Below are 18,059 nucleotides of genomic sequence, written 5' to 3'. Positions count from 1 at the left end.
ATGGGTAAGGGGTAATGAGGTTGGGGGCAAAGTGACTGATGCAGTAAAAATGTTGCCTGGCCTAGATGTATGAAAGATGGGACGAGGTGAAAGCGTGACAGCAGGAGTCCCCAGACGTCTTCCCTCTTGTCCCCACGACTGAGGCCAAGGAACAACAGGATCTGCCGAACTACAACAGGAACAGAAGCCAGCTGGATCCATTTCTTCAGACCTAAGGTACTGAGAACTAAGGGTTACTTACCTCTTGTGTAGCTTGCTTGCTCTCAGTCGAGACTTGCATTGGCTGCCCTTTGCAGAGTTGCTTGCAGCTTTACCCATCACAAGCCTCCCAGATTGTGGCCCAACAGTGATTTCATTTTAAACAAAACTCTTAACATTGTGCAAGACTTTTTACTTGCCTTCAAAAAGTGCTTCCGCTCCCCTAGACTTTGCTCAAGTGACATTGGCTGTCCCTGCTCCCTGAAAGACTCTTCTGTGTTTTAACTATCCCTCCAAAAAGTCATACATTCCTTGTATAGCTGGGTATTAGAACAGTTTTTCTGAAGTGCTAACCAACTTCATCAAAACCATTCAACTGAGGCAGTCCAAGACTCTTAGTGTAAGGCTGTACCACCGGAATTCGTTGGTTGCGTAGACAGAGCAGGCAGGCTTATCTTATGAGGGAAGGAGGGCACTATCTATGTAAAAATAAATTATTTAAATACAGGAAGGCCCAGATAAATCTAGGGGTAAATAAGTACTATCACACATTATATGTAATCACAATTATAAAAACACAACACAGACCCAAGTATAAACCTTATTTGAAATACCAAACACTAGTTCTAGGTAAGTCAAAACCTTTTCATACACATTCAGTATAGGTCACACCTATTCTTGGAGAGTAAAAACCAATGGTTATTTTCACAATTACTTTTAGTAATGCAAGGGCAGTAGACCCTACCCCCGGTAGACCCTGTGTAGAGTGTGCCGTGTACAGTGACTCAGTACAAATCACACAATCAGTCAACTGGACAAAATACTACACAGTTATACTAGGTGAGTAAAACCCAAGGATGTCATTCAATTACAGGTGCTTTTGAGATCAGTGAAACACAGATTGAGAAAAGCAGTAACTCTTGTAACACAGCTAACTCAAGGTACGTAAAACCCATATATTTTTTATAACTCTCAAGGAGTCCAGGTTAGATCTTTCCCAACTATACAAGTGACTAATATAGGACTATAAGGGACCGTTAGAACCACAGACTCTGGGTTAGATAGTACAGAGAAAGTAAACCCTAATGTTACACTTTACTGAATGACTCAGTTATTCTAGGCAGGCAACAACCTACTACAGACTTATTCTGGGCAGGCTAGTAGCAAGTCGGGGGAAGCAAGACCCAGTTGGGGGACACTCGTACAATTACCCTGCAGAATAATCTGGTGAAACCAACACATTACTTTTGGGAAGAGGGACAACCTAATCACAGGTGAGTAATATACCTTCAGATCTACTCTCCATTAGAATGGCAAACCAGTTTCTAAGGAAAGAAAGAGGTTAACCATACTTTTAAGAATAGTGTATCACACATCCAAGGCAAGTAAGAACTTTTGTAACTGTTCATTCTTAGAATTACAGCAAGTAAGTCACTTTTAAATACGTATTTTCTTTTAATGGCAAGAGGCTCAATCCCTTAAAAGTCTATCCCTTATTCTTGGAGCAGGAGTGTTCTCAGTGGCAGAAGGGGGCGGGGGGTCACTAGGATCTAGTGTCCACAGGCAGTGTCAGGCTAGGTGCTTAAGAAGCAAAACTCAGAGTTCCTTAGGGAGACTGGGCGAGGGTCCAGGGGCTTCACAGAAGACACCCTTAGTAGGATTCTAGCAGTGGGACTGGGTGCACTGGATGAGAGGCCTCGCCATTAGAGAAAACACCCCACAGCTACACAGAAATCCTAAGAGACTTAAGGTAAGTGCATACCCAAGCCAACACAGTACCTCAGCATTGAAGGAGATTTTGCATCAGGAGGACCTCAGGGTCTGCAGCCAAATACCTGGTCAGTGGATTCCTTGTCATGGTAACTGATAAAACCTCAGAAGGAACTTTGCAGCAGGGATCGATGAAGGGCTACAGCAGGTTCCGGTTACACAGCAGGCTCTCCGGTCGCTGGAAATCGATTCAGCTGATTTTCCTTAATCATGCTCTTCGGTTCCAGTTTCAGTGGTCGACTACTCTTCAGCTTCCAGGGTCGCAGTATTTCACAAGAACTACAAACACAACCTCTGCATTCTCTCCCCGCATTTTACAACAGGGGACAGTCTGGTTGTCCAACCAGGACAATCAGCCCCCGCACTGGGATTTGACCCTATTCAGGCAAGGAGGAAGACAAAGGGCTGTGGAGTTTTGGACTCCTTCCTCGCTTCCTGCCCTCACAAGCAGACTGGAGCCTGGGCGGGGAGTCCAGGGGACTCCCGCCGAAGATAAAACACCACAAAGGAATTTCCCGCCCTGGATGTCAGGGGAAGGAACAAGAAAGGACAAGAAACACTAAACTGGTGAAAAAAGAAGACAGGGGCCATTTTGGTAACATGAGCAACCTTAAGTGCCTGTACTGCAGCTGTGAAGACAGCCCGCGGTAAAGGTGCACCAAATTAATACAAGGTATCACTGCCACCAGCCATTGAAGGTAAGCTTGTCCCTGTAACAGAACTGTTACAGTGGGAAAGGGGATACATTGTATCTCCCCAGCACTCCACATAAGATAGGCTGTGCTGGTTTCACAAAATAAAATGTAAAAAGGGATCCAAAGATCCGTTCTACCCTTGGGAACTGTAGTTCACCCAAGGTTAGCAAGAGAAAGTTAAAAGGGGAGCCCCTAGGGCAACCCAGCAACAACCGGCACTTATTGCCAGTAAGTTAAAGAGGATAACTTTAAAAATACACTATGGAGAGTCATGACATCCATAAAAAGAGTTAATTCTGCAAGTGTGGAAAAATGTTCCCACAGAGGTATTAAGGAAAAATATCCCACTAGTAAAGCAAAATGTTCTGGGGTTGACCCAGGTCAGGAAGATTTACCAGTTCTGTGAAAATCTTACCCAACACTGGGAAAGGGTTAATAAAAATTGCATTGGGGGGTTCAAAAGTGCTTACCTGTTTGAGAAACTTGTTAACCATCGTTTCCTTCCCTAACCTTTTACTTTTTGCCACAATTTCAGTATTATCATTTAAGTGTGAAAAGTGATATATTGATGTCCACAGTATCCCAACTATTGAAGTCGCCTCAGGGTGTAGCAAAATCGGCGTACCATCCCAAAAGGGTATCTACTTACTTTATTGAACTGTAAGTGTATTTTGAAGTGTATTTTTATTGTTGCCAATTGCTACCTTCTAAAGAAGGCTTATTTTTGACTGTTACATTAATAAATCATCTTGAGTTTAAGTGTTATTGTCACTATCAAACTATGTTGCAACCCTACAGCACACACTGACCCCTCTTGAGATAAGCCTGGCTGCTCAGTCACTCTACCAACTTGTGTAGGACAGACGTATACCAAAGGGTGGGTTACATATTGGTAAGGCTGGTGTTGTCCCTCACAGGGTTACTACATACAATCTTGCCCAACACCAGGGGTGCAGACGAAGACAACGAATTGGAAGACTTCTTCCTGGCGGCTGCCGAGAAACTGAGTCCGTCGATGGTTGAGACCGCAGACACTTGGGCGCTGACTCCGGCACCCGGTACTTCTTTTCAAGTCTGTCTCTCTTAACTGGGGCTGAGGCGTGGTTCCTCAGCAGCGCCAGCCCCTCATCCCAGACGTCGTCCAGGAGCGGTACTGACAGGATGGTCTTCCGTTTTAACTTCCCGGTGCTGATGCAGGAAGCCCTTCTCCAGAGTGAGCTGGAAAAGCTCTGACGCACGGGGCATCATGGAATGGAAGGATCGCACTTCTTCTGGTGGAGAAGCCCCCGGCAGCGGTGACATCCTGCCATAGTCGCCGGTGTTCGTGGTCACCCTGTCCGTTCCCGTCCCCCTAGGAGGGGAGGGCAGCAACGGTTGGAATGGAGGTGTAGGGCGTTTTCTTCTTCGGCAGTGGTGGCCCCGGTGTCAACGAGGTAGTCGCCAGTGGTGTCGCTAGTGGTGCCGTTCGCATCCTCTTCTGAATCAGAGACACCAGTGTGTGGAGGGCCAATGGAATATCCTGCGACAGATCTCTGGGAGGTGCCTGGGGAGCAGGGTCGCTGGGCCCAGCACCAATATAGTCATCCCCGTCGACGTCATCATCGTCATCACCAACCTCCTCCGGGATGGTGTGGACGGAAAGTACCTTCTCGTCAGACGAAGAAAGATCTGTGTCCTGGAGTTCTTCCGCCCCCTCCTTTGAGTCCTGAGGGGTGGGTCTCGGGCTAAGATTCGGCATCCTCTTCTCCCGAGTCTTTTCTACCTGTTTGCACGAAGCCTCAAACCTGGGAGGAAGAGCCACTCTGGCCGCCACCGGGACACCCTGGACCGGGTCAGCCCCTTTCGCCTTCGAGAGGGCGGCAGCAACCATCTCGAGGGAAGAGGACATTTTGGCCTGGATTACCTGGGCCTTCACGGGCAGGTCAGACACCTTGTCCTGCTTGGCCTTCTCCGGTTTCTTCCATAGCTTCCCTGGCGTAGCTGACTCTCTTGGACGAACAGCTGGAGCGGTGGCTGTAGATCGAGAAAGATGGAGACGATTAACGTGCCCTGACCGTCATGGGACCCATTCGCGCTGCGACCCCAACGGAAGAGGACTCTTAGTGCTTGGCCTGGTCTTTGGCCCCCACGGATGGAGCGCCCTCAAAGTACTTAAAAGCACGCTCGTGTTGGCTGGATCCGGAAGAGGCTTGCCCCTGTGAACCACCCGGGGCAGAGGCCATGGCCTTGAGCTATGTCACCAACCGGACTTGCCGATCCTTCATTGTGAACTTGGAGAAGCAACAACAGATCTCACAATCTTCTTCCTTGTGCCTCGTGTAGACAATACAGGCACTGGGAATGCCTGTCATCCGTGAAAACATTCCGCAAACCGCAGCTGGTGCACAGCTTGAAGAGGGAAAATCTGTCCTTCTCCTCTGACATGTTCCAGCGTGGTGCAGGCCTGATGAACTTCTGGAAGCTTCCAAGAAGAAACAAACACTCAACTATTTCTGCCCTTGAGGGGCGATGAAAGATGCCAGAAAACTGATCCGCCGTTAATCGGAAGGATAAGCGATGGAGCACATGGGCTCAATTGAACCGAAAACAGTTTTCCTACCAAAAAACTTGGAAAAAGAAAACGTAGAAAGCTCAAAAAAGGAAACGTGAGGACTCCCAACACTTGAACGTGCGGTAAAAATCTGAAGATGACTGCCAGTGGACGGGCTTAGGGAGAGGGCAGTCATTGGCTGGGGGCCATTAGGACCCAGGGCTCAGTGATTGGTTTATAGTAGAAAGTTTATAAATGAAAGTGAAACTTTTCTTTTACCGAGGATTCCCAGCCCGACGACGGGGAATATTCATGAGCATGTGAATCCATGCCAGAGCCCATACTGGCGGACCCACCTTTTGGTATAGGTCTGTACTACACAAGTTGGTAGTGTAACTGGGCAGCCAGGCCTATCTCAAGAGGGGTAAATGTGAGCTGTAGAACTGTACAAGTGAAATCTGTAAATATTAAGTAGACAAGTATCAATTATACTCAAGGTTTCAGTTATAAATAGCTATTTAATTAACAATTTTTAAATAAGCCTTCTTTAAAAAGACAATTCGTTGTAACAATGTACATGGATTTTAAAATTAATTTTTAGAATCAAAACAAGCTAGTGGATAATCTTGGGAAATGCTTCTTCCACAATTCCTACACCCTGAGGTGACTTCAATCACAAGTACAGTAATGGCATTTATATATCACACTAGTATACTTTGTAGATTCTGAGGTTGTAGAAAGGAAAGGTAAGGGAAAATAAAAAAAAAGTTATAGTTTCTCAGCAAATGTGAGGACAACTAAACCTTCCAATTAAATCTAGATAAGTCTTTCCCAGCAGCAACAGTATACAACAAGCTACCACTTATGGGGGACAAATGGAATCAAAGTCAATGGGCTATGAGTCTTCATGGAGCCAGGACAGCCAAGGTTATTTAGTGCACAGTCTATGGATCTGATGCACTTCTTAGATCAAAGTCTTGCAAAGTTAGAGAGTGGTAGATACATCAATTGTAGGGTCACAAGCTGTTAAACCTGTGTGAAGAGAGTTGGAATCAACACAAAAAGAAGGTAAGCCAATGCAATTCCCAAGTGAGAAAAACGCAGCCACAGGCAGCGAATTAAGTACCCCTACCCTAAACAGTACCTCTGGTTAAAAGAATAGTGGTCCAGCTGGATTCTGTCTTGCTACAGCGGGGCAGACCCTTGTTCCTGAGCCTCAGTCATGGGGACAAGAGGGAGGACATCTGGAGGGCTCCTAAGGTGGTACTTGGGAGGTTCTCAGCAGCTATGGCCCGTTTTCGGTTCAGCAGCACTTTGCAGTTTCAGCACTTGGGAAACAGCACTGATGCGGATCACAGAGGGACTTCCTTTACTCCTGCACTCTGGTGAAGTGACTCTGGATCTGGATCCAGGACTCTGGATCTGGAGGTCCTGCTTCTGCAGGGCTGAGCCAGGCGGCTTCTGGAGCTTCTAGCCAGATTTGTTACTGCTGCGGACGTTTCACTTCACTACGGACACAACCCCTGGCATTGGGCTTCTGAAGCAATGGAGAGGCACAGCAAGTCTGGCATAGGGGTGCAGTGGAGTTAGTCTCTGGATTATTTGCTCCCACTAACCCAAGAGGGGGCGTTGTTCTGTCCAGAGCTTCTCTGCCAGGGTGAAAAAGGAGTTTCAGCACATCAGCAGGGCTTCACCGGGCAATTCAAACGTCCAGGAGGTTGCAGCAAGCTTCGTTCAGGGTTTCTTCATTGGGTGTTTCACCCAGTGGTCTACTCTGCCTATGGTCCCAAAACCCTTGCCTTTTAAGCAGGTTTCTCCCATTCATGCACAGCCTAAGCTGTCAATCACACAGCAGGATGGCTGTCCCAATAGGACAGTCAGCCAGCCGATCAGGACTAGTTGCATTCAGGCCTTCCTAGAGACAAATGACAGGGGAGTTTCGGCACCCTGCCTCACATCCTGCCCATCCAGGCACTCTGGGCGGGAGCCCGCCAAAGGCAAGACAAACATAGGGCTCAGACATGTTTCAACACACAGAATAAAACACAAAAAGACCTCACAAACTGAAAATGGTGAAAATAAGAAGACAGGGGCCATTTGGACAAAATGGTCACCCATGGGTGCTGTACTGCAGCTGAGGGTTCAGCCTGTGGTAGAAAAGCACAATGGTAGGAAAAGGTAAAGCACTGCCACCAGCCATTTAAAGTAGTGAGGGTAACATAAAAATGTTACATGAGAATGTAGGATAAGGGGCTACTAGGTAACCCCCAGCACTCCACATAAGATGGTGTGTGCTGGACCTGCAAATGTAGTTCACACAAGAAAATGTTATTTAAATCTTATGAGAAATCTAAAGGATTTCTCTGTGACACTGCACTGAAGGGGCTGTGTGCCACCATACAAAAAGCAGATGCCTATGGAGGTTGTCAGACTCCAAAAACAGTGAAAACACAAAATCCAAATCAGGTCAAAACATGAGGGTGAGAAAAAGGTCACTCACTCTAGCGTTAAAAATTAAAATGTCCCAAGTCCAGCAAAAGAGCTGGGTCTCCCCAAGGTTGAAGGGAATTAGCACAGACATGAGAATTCTATCTAACAGATGTGCAGCATGGTAATACACCTCTGCTGAATCGGCCTATATAACAATTTATAATGTCACAGGCTGATCCACTAAGTGGCAAAGGATTGTAAGGAAAGTTAAAAAGAGCAACGTTACAAACAAGGGCATTATACATTTAGTCACATGAAAATAGAAACGTTATGCAATTCTGTAATAAGGGAATCTTAATAATTCACAGCATCTCAAACATTTCTCAGGTAAATTGTACTGATTTAAAGTGAAGTTGTTCAGGGTTTTTATTCTACCTTAAAGACGAAACAGGGACAGAGTGAGAAAGGAAAATGCCATTAACAAAATGTGCTGCTTTACTCTAGGCAGAACTGGCTTTCAGAACAATAGAACACCCAAAACTTGCTATTTGACAACACCCACAAAGCAAAACAAATACTTTGTGCTCACATGGACTCCATGGTCCATAATAGTTCACTTGACAAAAAATCTGAAATGTTATTTTGATATGCTCCACGAGAAGTGGCGGTCTTTTTCTATATCAAACTGAGAACATCATATTCTTACCTTGGTTGACCTTTGCAGTTAAGTCCTCGAAAAGATCAGAGTCAACAGCGGAGGCCTGAGCCCTGGACCTTTGTTTCTTGGTCTCTTCCAGCACATAATCATAGATGGCGAGACGGTCAGCTTGAGTGAGGTCGCAAATGGCATGCTTGTGATTTTGGGGAACTTCGGGAGGTTGCAAAGAGTAAGCACCTACATCAGGAAACAACCATCAGCACTTTGAAATGGAAACCTATAGCAGGACAAACTAATGCCCTACTTCGTGGGCACATTCTCAAATGCACAGAAGCACAAGATGCAATCTTGAGAAAAAAAACAACAGGTTTAACTGAAAAAAGAAAAAATGAAATCACACATTTGCTAAATGTAGAAGACCATTTAAGTCAAACGGGCAGTTAAAGAAATACAAATGTGTTTATCCCGTAAGCAATTCCAAAATGACTAGTAGATGTAGTCCAAAGTAGCACCCATTCTAATCGTTTGTAAAAGTGTACCACGTAGACCATGTTTTACCATTTGTTCACAATCCATGCCCTTTATCGCATCCACCCTTTGTTTGTGCAAACTCCGAATTCTGTGCTTCAACGTGCAGAGAGCAAATAAAAGCCCAGGAACCAGGAATAAAGCAAGGGATGCACTGGGCATCTTATTTTGTTTTTGATTCATCAAAATAAATAGTTAGCCACATATTCGGCCAAAGCCAAACAACATTGTCTTCAAAACAATTCTCAAACTTGATAAAAAATAAAAGTGTAAATTAAGAAGTGTTTTAATTCATTTGTATCGCCATACCTTATGTAAACAAATTAAAACAAGTCAGAACATAGCAAGTTATCAACAAGCAAAAGAGTGAGCGCAATTTTTCAAAAAAGCCAATTCCTTTAACAGCGTTTGAAAAATGGCAGCTTTGACTACTCCACTATGTTTTTATGAAAGTATTCAGACAAAGTCAATACCTGAACCTTAACGTCTATTAGAAGGGCTTCCGTACACCAATAAATATATATTTGGGTGCATTGAACGCCAGCGGTAAATGCATCCAAACAAACAATGAAGCCTACATAACATACAGTAAAAGTACAGTCTGTTTAGACGTCACCAAAATCCAGTACAGTTGCAGACAATCTTAACAGGATTAGTTGTTTAATGAGGGTGAATAGAGACTTCCAAAAGGAAACCACTACAGTGGAAATTATATTTTGAAGTAAAAGCGACCTTGTTCTGTTTAAGAATGTGTTATGGCATAGTATCGGAATAGGAAAGCTTATGACAAAGAAATTGCTGGCACGTAGCATTCAGTGTGGCTTGTGATGTGTCCGCGCTGCGGAGCGGCGGAAGTAGCTTCTGGCCAGACCATGAGCCTCATCACGAGTTTGCAGTAACCCTTAAATGCGGCGTAATGCTATTACCGCCAAATTTAAGGATCTGCCAAATCACGGCCTCGGCGGCTCTCCCCCCCCCAATCCGCTGCAATTTTGCTGATTTTCGGCGACATTCCCGCCGGCGGGAAAACCGCCGGTGGTAATAGCGTGAACATTTCCCATTGGGCCCAATGGGGAATGGGAACTTACCGTTCCGCCAAACCTGTGATCCGGCGCGAATAGCGCCGGGGGTTTGGTGGTAGGGCTAATCGCCCCGGTGGTAATACCGCCAGTGTTAGCGGGAAACTCGTGATGAGGCCCCATAGCTAAAGTGGAGCTTAAATCGCCTGCATAGGAACTGCCCTAGACTAGACCAGATTTGACAACTGCAGGGACATAGTGCGAGTGCTGCCACAGTGGCGGACATTTTAATACGTGCATCACAGCAAATAAAGGCAATAGATATTATATCAAAATTAATCAGTGTATTACTAAGGGCATAAGAGAGCCAGAACTACGCACATGTGTATAGACCTCTGTTATGTATAAAAACTCATCAAAATCAGATCTCACTTAAATGTAAGTTTCCTCACGTATAGCCATATAGTTTTCATATGTATGAGACTTCTAGGATACGTACACTGCGTACATGTGGGAAATTTAAAACCTTCAACACACAAGCTCGTACGCCATAAGTGCCACTATGCTACACTACCCAAAACGAAAAATATTTTTAAAACGTTTAAGTTAAGGTTATGCTAACAAAACGTAAAGTTTACCAAAAGTAGAAATAAAGTGGAGGTGCAAAATACTGCAACAAATTCAAACTTAACACTTTATTAAGTTTGGATTTGTAATGCTAAAGAGCAAGTGTTTGTACCATAACGTTATTTCTACTGTTTGTAAATTTAAGATTAACCTCAACTCTTTAATGCTCGACCTCCTCTAGCCGTTCATCGAACCTTATGTATTTTATTGCAGTTCTTGAACGAGTGCGTCAACATTGTAGTATTCTGCAGATCACTCAGTTTTTAAGAAATTGACGTTGGGGTGATCGAGTTGGGGCAAAGTCACAAATTGGCTACTTCAAGATATTTGCCTGATGCGAGTCCACTGCCAAATTCAAGACAACAGTGTGAACTAAGTAGCAACCGGGACAGCGTACATTTCAGATAAAACCAATGTGCCCAGAGCAGAGGACCCTGCAAAACTGTGGCAGGAATATTCAGGACTGCATGCGTGACAAGTGAATCAAAGCTTGGTGCAGAAAACGGAGTGTCTGGTGCATCAAATGGAGAGATTAAGCAGGAGTGGCTTAGGTGGGAGGATACGCAGACTTCCCATGAAGATTGGGTTGGGGACCTGGTGGGAGGGCCAATGGTTCTGACCAGTATTAGTAAGACTATTTACACCTACATTTTACCACAGACCCAGAGGGACGATTGAGCATCATTTCTATAACATGTTAGGCTGTTTTTTTTTTAATAAATTCCACCCAAAGGACTCAGCTTGGCAATACGGAGCTCTAACTTCTACTATAAGTCTGTACCGCTCAATGTAGGCGTGCCTAGAGCAGAGCAGTCATGCTTATCATAGGAGGGTGCTATGATACAAGCATCAGAAATATGATTACAGTGAGTAATGTATCTGCTTAGATTCACATGCTATGCATAGGCCGACACTAGTGGTAGTCGCAGAGTTTTAAATTTGTTTTTGAAACTTCAAAAGGTATGTCGACAGGGCTTGCCAGTAATACTATCCCTAGTGTGGCATCAACTGTACCCATGGTCCATCACGGTCAGGGTCCCTCAGATTGTTTTGTTTCTGACATGAGGTAGCATGAAGTGTAGCGCAAGTACAGATCTAATAAAGCAGATAAGAAGCAATAAAGCCAGAAACCATCTCGGCACCTTCTACTCCGAGAGGAGGAAGGGTGGGCACATTTGAATCTAAGCAGATACAAGCATCAGAAATACGATTACGGTCAGTAATGTATCCTCGTGAGGCTTGTGGATCTGCTTAGGTCACATGCTTGGCATAGACTAGCGAGCAGTAACAGGAGGAGGTGGGTTATGAGAAGGTACAGCAGCAAATGGATGTTTTGGCACTGCTTATCCCATCTGTGAATCTGCGTCAATGCAGTAATGCTGAGTAAAAGGTATGTATGAACTCCATGTAGCTGCTTTGCAAATGGCGTCCAGTGGGACGTTTACAATAAAAGCCAAAGTCTGGTAGAGTGAGCTCTTGGTTTGAAAGGCAGAGTTTCTTTGATGGGGAATAGCAGAGCTGCTTGCATTTCATTATCCATCTGGACATGGCGTCATTTGAAACGTGATCACCTTCCCTGTCAGGTGCTATGGAGAGAGACAGTTGATTAAGCGGTCTTGTTTTGTTTACATAGTACAAAACTGCCCTCCTTACATCCAGTGTATGGAGGTTTTTCTCAGCTGAGCTTGATGGATTTTGAAAGAAAGCAGCTAGTTCAATGGATTGGTTAACATGGAACTTGGATAAAATATAGGTGTCTCAAGTAACACTTTGTCTTTGCGGATAATAAAGAAAGGGTCTTGCACTTACAAAGCTTGTAGCTCACCAACGCTTCCTATAGGAGGTGATGGCTCCCAGAAAAGCGGTTTTGTACATTAGGTTTCTGAGGCTGGCTTTGTTCTTAGGCTTGAAGGGAGGACCCATGAGCTTTGAGAGTACAACATTGAGATCCTAATCTGGAGGTGGGTTGGAAACAGGGGAAGGGGGTAAAGTCTCTTTACTCCTTCAATGAAAGCCTTAACCACAGGAACTTTCAACCAGGACACTTTGTTTTGTGAAGTGGTGTACGCGGACAGAGCCGCTAGGTGAACCTTGCTGGAGTTTAATACCAGGCCAGAATCTAGTGGAGCATGTAGTGAAGGAATACCTTCAATAGGGTTCACATCCTTCGATTGATGAACCTCTCCGTCACCCAACATCCCTCGTACCACCGCCACACAGTCTAACTTTAAGACACCTACCTCACCCTGCTCACCACCTACTCGCTTCAAATGCTCTAAAATATCTATCCTTGATGTTGAAGAAAAAAAAGTCATACTTTCACTCAAACCCTCCAACTGCCAGGGCAACCCTGTCCAGCCCAGCTTATTAAGGACGCAGAAAGGGACCTAGCCCCCTTCTTCTCCAAGCTCATTAATGCCTCATTTGCATCCAGCATCATCCCCGCTACCCTTAAAGAATCATGTGTGCTCCCTTTACTAAAAAATCAAACACTTGACTCCTCAATACCCAGTAATTAATCGGCCTATCACGACCGTACCCTTTCTATTAAAAATTCTCGACAAGGTCGCCTACACACAAATTGAGAAATACGTGGAACTACACCACCAGCTAGGAGCACGCCAATCTGGTTTCCGTCCACAACACGGCACAGAGACAGCCTTCATACACTTAAAGACCCAAGTCGATGAATTAAGGGACAAAGGGAAATCCACCCTCCTCCTCCTCAACCTCTCTGCTGCATTTGACCTTGTTGATTACAAGGTCCTATGCAGCCACCTAGACTCAGCTGCTCACTTCTCTAGGGAAGCCATAGCTTGGATTGAATCTTTCGTAAGCAAAAGGACCATGCAAGTATTTTCGCCCTCAGCAGCTGCAGACCCTATCCCCACGCTATACAACTTATTTACTAAGCCACTTTTTGACGATCTGGACGATCGTGTTATCACCTACACTAACTATGCAGATGATACACAGATTCTCCTCCCACTTTCAGGGGATTATGTTAAGGATTTGGTCTTGGTAAAAAGGGTGCATATCATCAACCAGGCATGGATGGCTAATCATGGTCTATGCCTGAATGATGACAAAACAGAGCTCATCATCCTCGGCACATCCACCAACCTCAAACTAGAGACTGAATACGCCTCCTTCATAATTGACGGCAACCTCATCAAAGTGGCCAGCGAGGTTAAAACACTCGGCTTCTATCTTGACACCACGCTCTCCTTCACCAAACAAGTTAACACGTTGGCTTCCACCATCGGCTACCCGTGTAAACTCATCAGAACTGGTAAACCCTTCTTCTCAAACAGTTGTATAATCCTGGCTAGAACCCTTATTCTGTCCAGGTTCGACTATTGTAATGCCCTATATATTGGCTCAAACAAAACAATCGTCAGGAAAACACTCCAAAACAATGCCCTTAGAGCGGCCCATGGAGTAGTCAGGGGAGACCATATCTCAGATCAGGCGGCAAAATAATTGGCCCTCTACAAACGACAAAATCAAACTGAAAATTGCATCACTCACCTATAAATCTTTGAACAACGCTGCCCCTAGCTATCTCACTGAGATTACAGAAAAGGACCTCCATCAGACCTTCCAGACTAGCCCACAGCAATTCCCTCCTTGTCCCTAGATTTAAACTTTCTAAGGTAGGAGGTAATAGCTTCCCTACAAAAGCAGCCCAACTCTGGAACTCCATGCCGTCTGCAATCCGTGAAGATCTAACCCCAGCCGTGTGTCCACTAGATACAAAATGTCATCAAATGGACAGTAACGAAATGTATAACTCGATTGTCTCCTGCTAGCCTGTTATTCTATGCATGTATGTATGTATCTGTATTGTTAATTTATCTATTGTGTAACTAAGCTGAGACCCTACCTGTAACCTTCGTGCCCTGATACCATCGGGTCTGGAGCATGTTACAAATGAATAAACAAACATATTACACATCTTTATCATTTATTTAAGTAGCAGTGCCTGGTGTTAGGTTTGCGTGCTATAAGGATTTCCATACACCTTTGAGGTCATTTTAAAAGTCCAAATTCTATGACTTCAGGAGCCAAGCTGTCAAGTTCATACAGTGAGGATGTGGGTGGAACGTTGTCCCCCCAGGGCTGGGACAGCATGTTGTGGGGGCAAGGGAGCTTGATTGGTTCGCATATCGCCAGTTTGAGAAGATGTGTAAACCAAGGTTGTCTCGCCCAGATAGGAGCAACCAAGATTAGAGTCACTTGTTCCTGGTTCATTTTGTGCATTATCTTGCTCAGGAGCGCTGTAGGTGGAAAAGCTCAAGCAAATTTCCCTGACAAGCTCATCCACAGGGTGTTCACTTTGGATCTGGGCTGGGGAAACCTGGATGTGAAGTCTGGGCAATGTGCGTTTAGACTTGTGGTGAAGAAGTCTAAAGGAAGATAACCCCAGAGGGAGAAGACATTGTCTAGGATTCCTCTGTTGAGTTGCCACTCGTGTTCCTTGGGTAGAGGATCGCTGCTTAGGGAGCCTGCAATAGAATTGAGTTCCCCTGGAACAGGTTGAGACACTAGGAACATGTTCCGCTTGACTTTTTTTAAGATAGCCTGGACAGACTTGGAGAGTGTGTGCCTCCCTGCTTGTTTATGTAAAACATGGCATGGTGCCCTCTGTGAGAACTTGCACTGTTTGGCCTGTTAGATGCAGTTGTAAAGCTTACAGGGCCTAGAGTACCGCTAGTAGTTCTAGAAGGTGGATATAGTTTTGGGCTGTGATCTGTGTCCATAGCCCATGCTCTGTGTGGTGAAGGTAATGGGCTCCCCATCCGGAGAGTGAGACGTCTGTTGTAATTACCGCCTGTATTGGAGGATTGTGAAAGGGTTTGCCTTTTAACAGATTTTCCTTTGACCACCAGTGATGTGCTTGTACTAGGGTTAGCGAAACAACCACTAGATCGTCCCACTAACCGATTGCCTGAGACCACATTTTTGCTAACCACTCCTGCATTGGGCCCCATGCGCAACCGTGCACGTGGAACTAGATAAATGCATTAAGCCATAATTCCCAAGCAGGCGCATTGCCTAGCGTACGGTTATTCGGCGACCAGCCAGGTAATGAGGTATTTTCAGTAGTATGTTTTGAACTCTTGTCTGTATGATAGTTCCTAGGAACTGCTCGTTTTAGCTTGGAATGATGCTGGATTTCATCTCGTTGATTGAAAATCCCAATTGGAACAGAAGGTTTATTGTTCTTTGGGCATTTTGCTTGCAAATTTGGGGGGATTCCTGTTAGCAGCCAGTCGTGCAGATAAGGGTACACTGGGATTGATTTTCTGCCTAAGTGCGCCGCCACTACTGCCAATACCTTGGTGAATACCTTTGGAGCTGAGGCTATGCCGAAGGGGAGCACATGAATTGGTATTGCTGATTTGCTATCTTGAAGCGCAGGAATTGTGTGTGTGCTGGTAACATTGAAATATGAAAGTATGCATCTTCCATACCCAATGTCGCCCATGTAGTCCCCCTGTTATAGCAGTGGGATTACTTCATGTAGCGTTGTCATGCAAAACCATTGTGGCTTGACATATTTGTTAACAGGGCGCATTGTAAGGTTTCTCTTTGGCACAAATGTTAGAACAGAAATGAGACTTCTCCCCAATTCCCTTCAACCTTAAGAGACCCCCAGCTCTTTTGCTGGAATTTAGGACTTCAATTTTTATCCTGGAGTGAGTGAGGCCTTTTTCTCACTCGCTCATGTATTTTTCATCCGATTTGGACTCTGTTTCTTTTGTTTTTGGAGTCTGAAACTCCATAGGCATTTACTTTTTGGATTGTGACACAGCACCTTTAGTGCAGTGTCACAGAGAAGTCCTTTGGATTTCTCATAAGGTTTAAATACCTTCTCTTAGGTGAACTACTGTTCCCAAGAGTAGTAATGTGCAATTGATTTTACTTACCGGTTTTTCCTATGCAGGTCCAGTACACCCCCATCTTATGTGGGGGTTAGTCCCTTTTCCTACTTACTCATGTAACATTTTTTGTGTTACCTCACTACATTTAATGGCTGGTGGCAGTGGTTTAATTTTCCTACCATTGTGCGTTTTTACCGCAGACTGAATCCTCATCTGCCATATTGCACCCATGGGTGCCCATTTTGTCAAAATGGCCCCTGTCTTTTTTTTTGCCATTTCTTGCTTGTGATGTCTTTCTTGGGTTTTACTCTGCACGCCAAACCAGGTTTCACTCTGGTTTGTTTTGGCCTTGGCAGGCTTCAGTGCTGAAACCCACCTTCGGCTCTAGCGCGTCTGGCAGGGAAGGAAGCGAGGGAGGTGCCCGAAACTCCCGGTCCTTAGTATCCTTGGTTACCTGAATGCAGCCAGTGGCGAATGGCTGGCTGGCTGTCCTTGCAGGGCAGCTACCCTGCTGTGAGTGTGACAGCTAGGCTGTGCATGAATTGGAGATGCCTGCATAAAAGGCAGTTTCTGGAACTAAAGACAGTCGACCACTGGACGAAACCTCAGATGAAGGAAACTGGAAGCAAAGCTTGCTGCACCCTCCTGGAGCACTGAACTGCCCGGTGAGCCCTGCTGCAGTGCTGAAGCTCCAACTCCGAATCGACTAGAGAAGCCCGGAACGGACGACGTCTTCCCTTGGGTTGGTGGGACCAACTGACCACAAGGCGAAATGTGCTGGAAGACCTTTCCCTGCTGGCTGTACTTCTTTGCTGCTGCTGGAACCGAGGGCCAGGGGACCAAGAATAGAGTGCATTGGCTTTAAGCCGGACCCAAGCTCCAGGAAGATCCTGAGGACCTTCACGAAGCAGGACGACCCAACCCTGACCCACCTCACCAGAGTGCTGGACCCGAGAACCAAGGGAAGCCCATCAAGTGTCCAAGAACCGCAGTGGTGCTATTTGCCGGTAGCTGAAACCACAACGTGCTGCTGATCTGAAAAGAGCCTGTAGCTGCCGCAGACCTTCAAACTGCAGTGCAGCAGTCCTCCAGATGTCCTCCCTCTTGTCCCCACGACCGAGGCCCAGGAACCCAGATCTGCAAGACTGCAACCAGAACAGAAGCCATCTGGATCCTCTTCTTCAAATCTAAGGTACTGTGCTGACTAAACGGTGCTTAACTCTTGTCTGTAGCTTGCTTGTTCTCACTGAACAATTGCAGTAGCTGCTCTTTGTAGAGCTGATTCCAGCTTTGCCCTTCACAAGCCTAATAGATTGTGGCCCAACAGTGATTCTTATACTACAAAGTCTCTAAACGTTGTGCAAGACTTTTTGTACTATCTAAAGAAGTGCCTCAGCGCCATAGGCATTGCTCAAATTGACTTTGGCTGTCCAGGCTCCCTGCAGACTCTTCTGACCCATTGACTTTGGTTCTACTGTCCCTCCTAGGTGGACCATAAGTTTAGCTTGTATTGGGAAAGATCTAATCTAGACTTCATTGCGAGATTGAAAAGTATTCACATGCCCAGAGAACCTGTTAACCTTTTTTCTTCCTAGACCTTTTCCACAACCTCAGAATTGCATTAAAGAGTGATATATTAATGCCAAACATTGTCCTAGTAATTGAAGTCACCTCAGGGTGTAGGAAGTGTGTGTGAGGCATCCCAAAAACTTGCTG

The 18,059-nt window shown here is 45.4% G+C and overlaps 1 protein-coding gene across 1 annotated transcript in view; it reads right to left on the bottom strand.

Moving 5' to 3' along the window:
• Nucleotides 1–18,059, bottom strand: part of SNRNP48 (small nuclear ribonucleoprotein U11/U12 subunit 48) — a 279,405-nt gene that overhangs the window by 115,549 nt on the left and 145,797 nt on the right. The window contains exon 5 of the mRNA XM_069613443.1: nucleotides 8,330–8,518. Within this exon, the coding sequence (XP_069469544.1) occupies nucleotides 8,330–8,518 (189 nt within the window). The remainder of the gene's footprint in view (nucleotides 1–8,329; nucleotides 8,519–18,059) is intronic.

The sequence above is a fragment of the Ambystoma mexicanum genome, chromosome 5p (assembly GCF_040938575.1).
Source record: "Ambystoma mexicanum isolate Mex_15411 chromosome 5p, UKY_AmexF1_1, whole genome shotgun sequence".
NCBI classification, from domain to species: Eukaryota; Metazoa; Chordata; class Amphibia; order Caudata; family Ambystomatidae; genus Ambystoma; species Ambystoma mexicanum.
The sequence above is the reverse complement of the archived record's forward strand: the minus strand, read 5'-3'. Positions and strand labels throughout refer to the sequence as shown.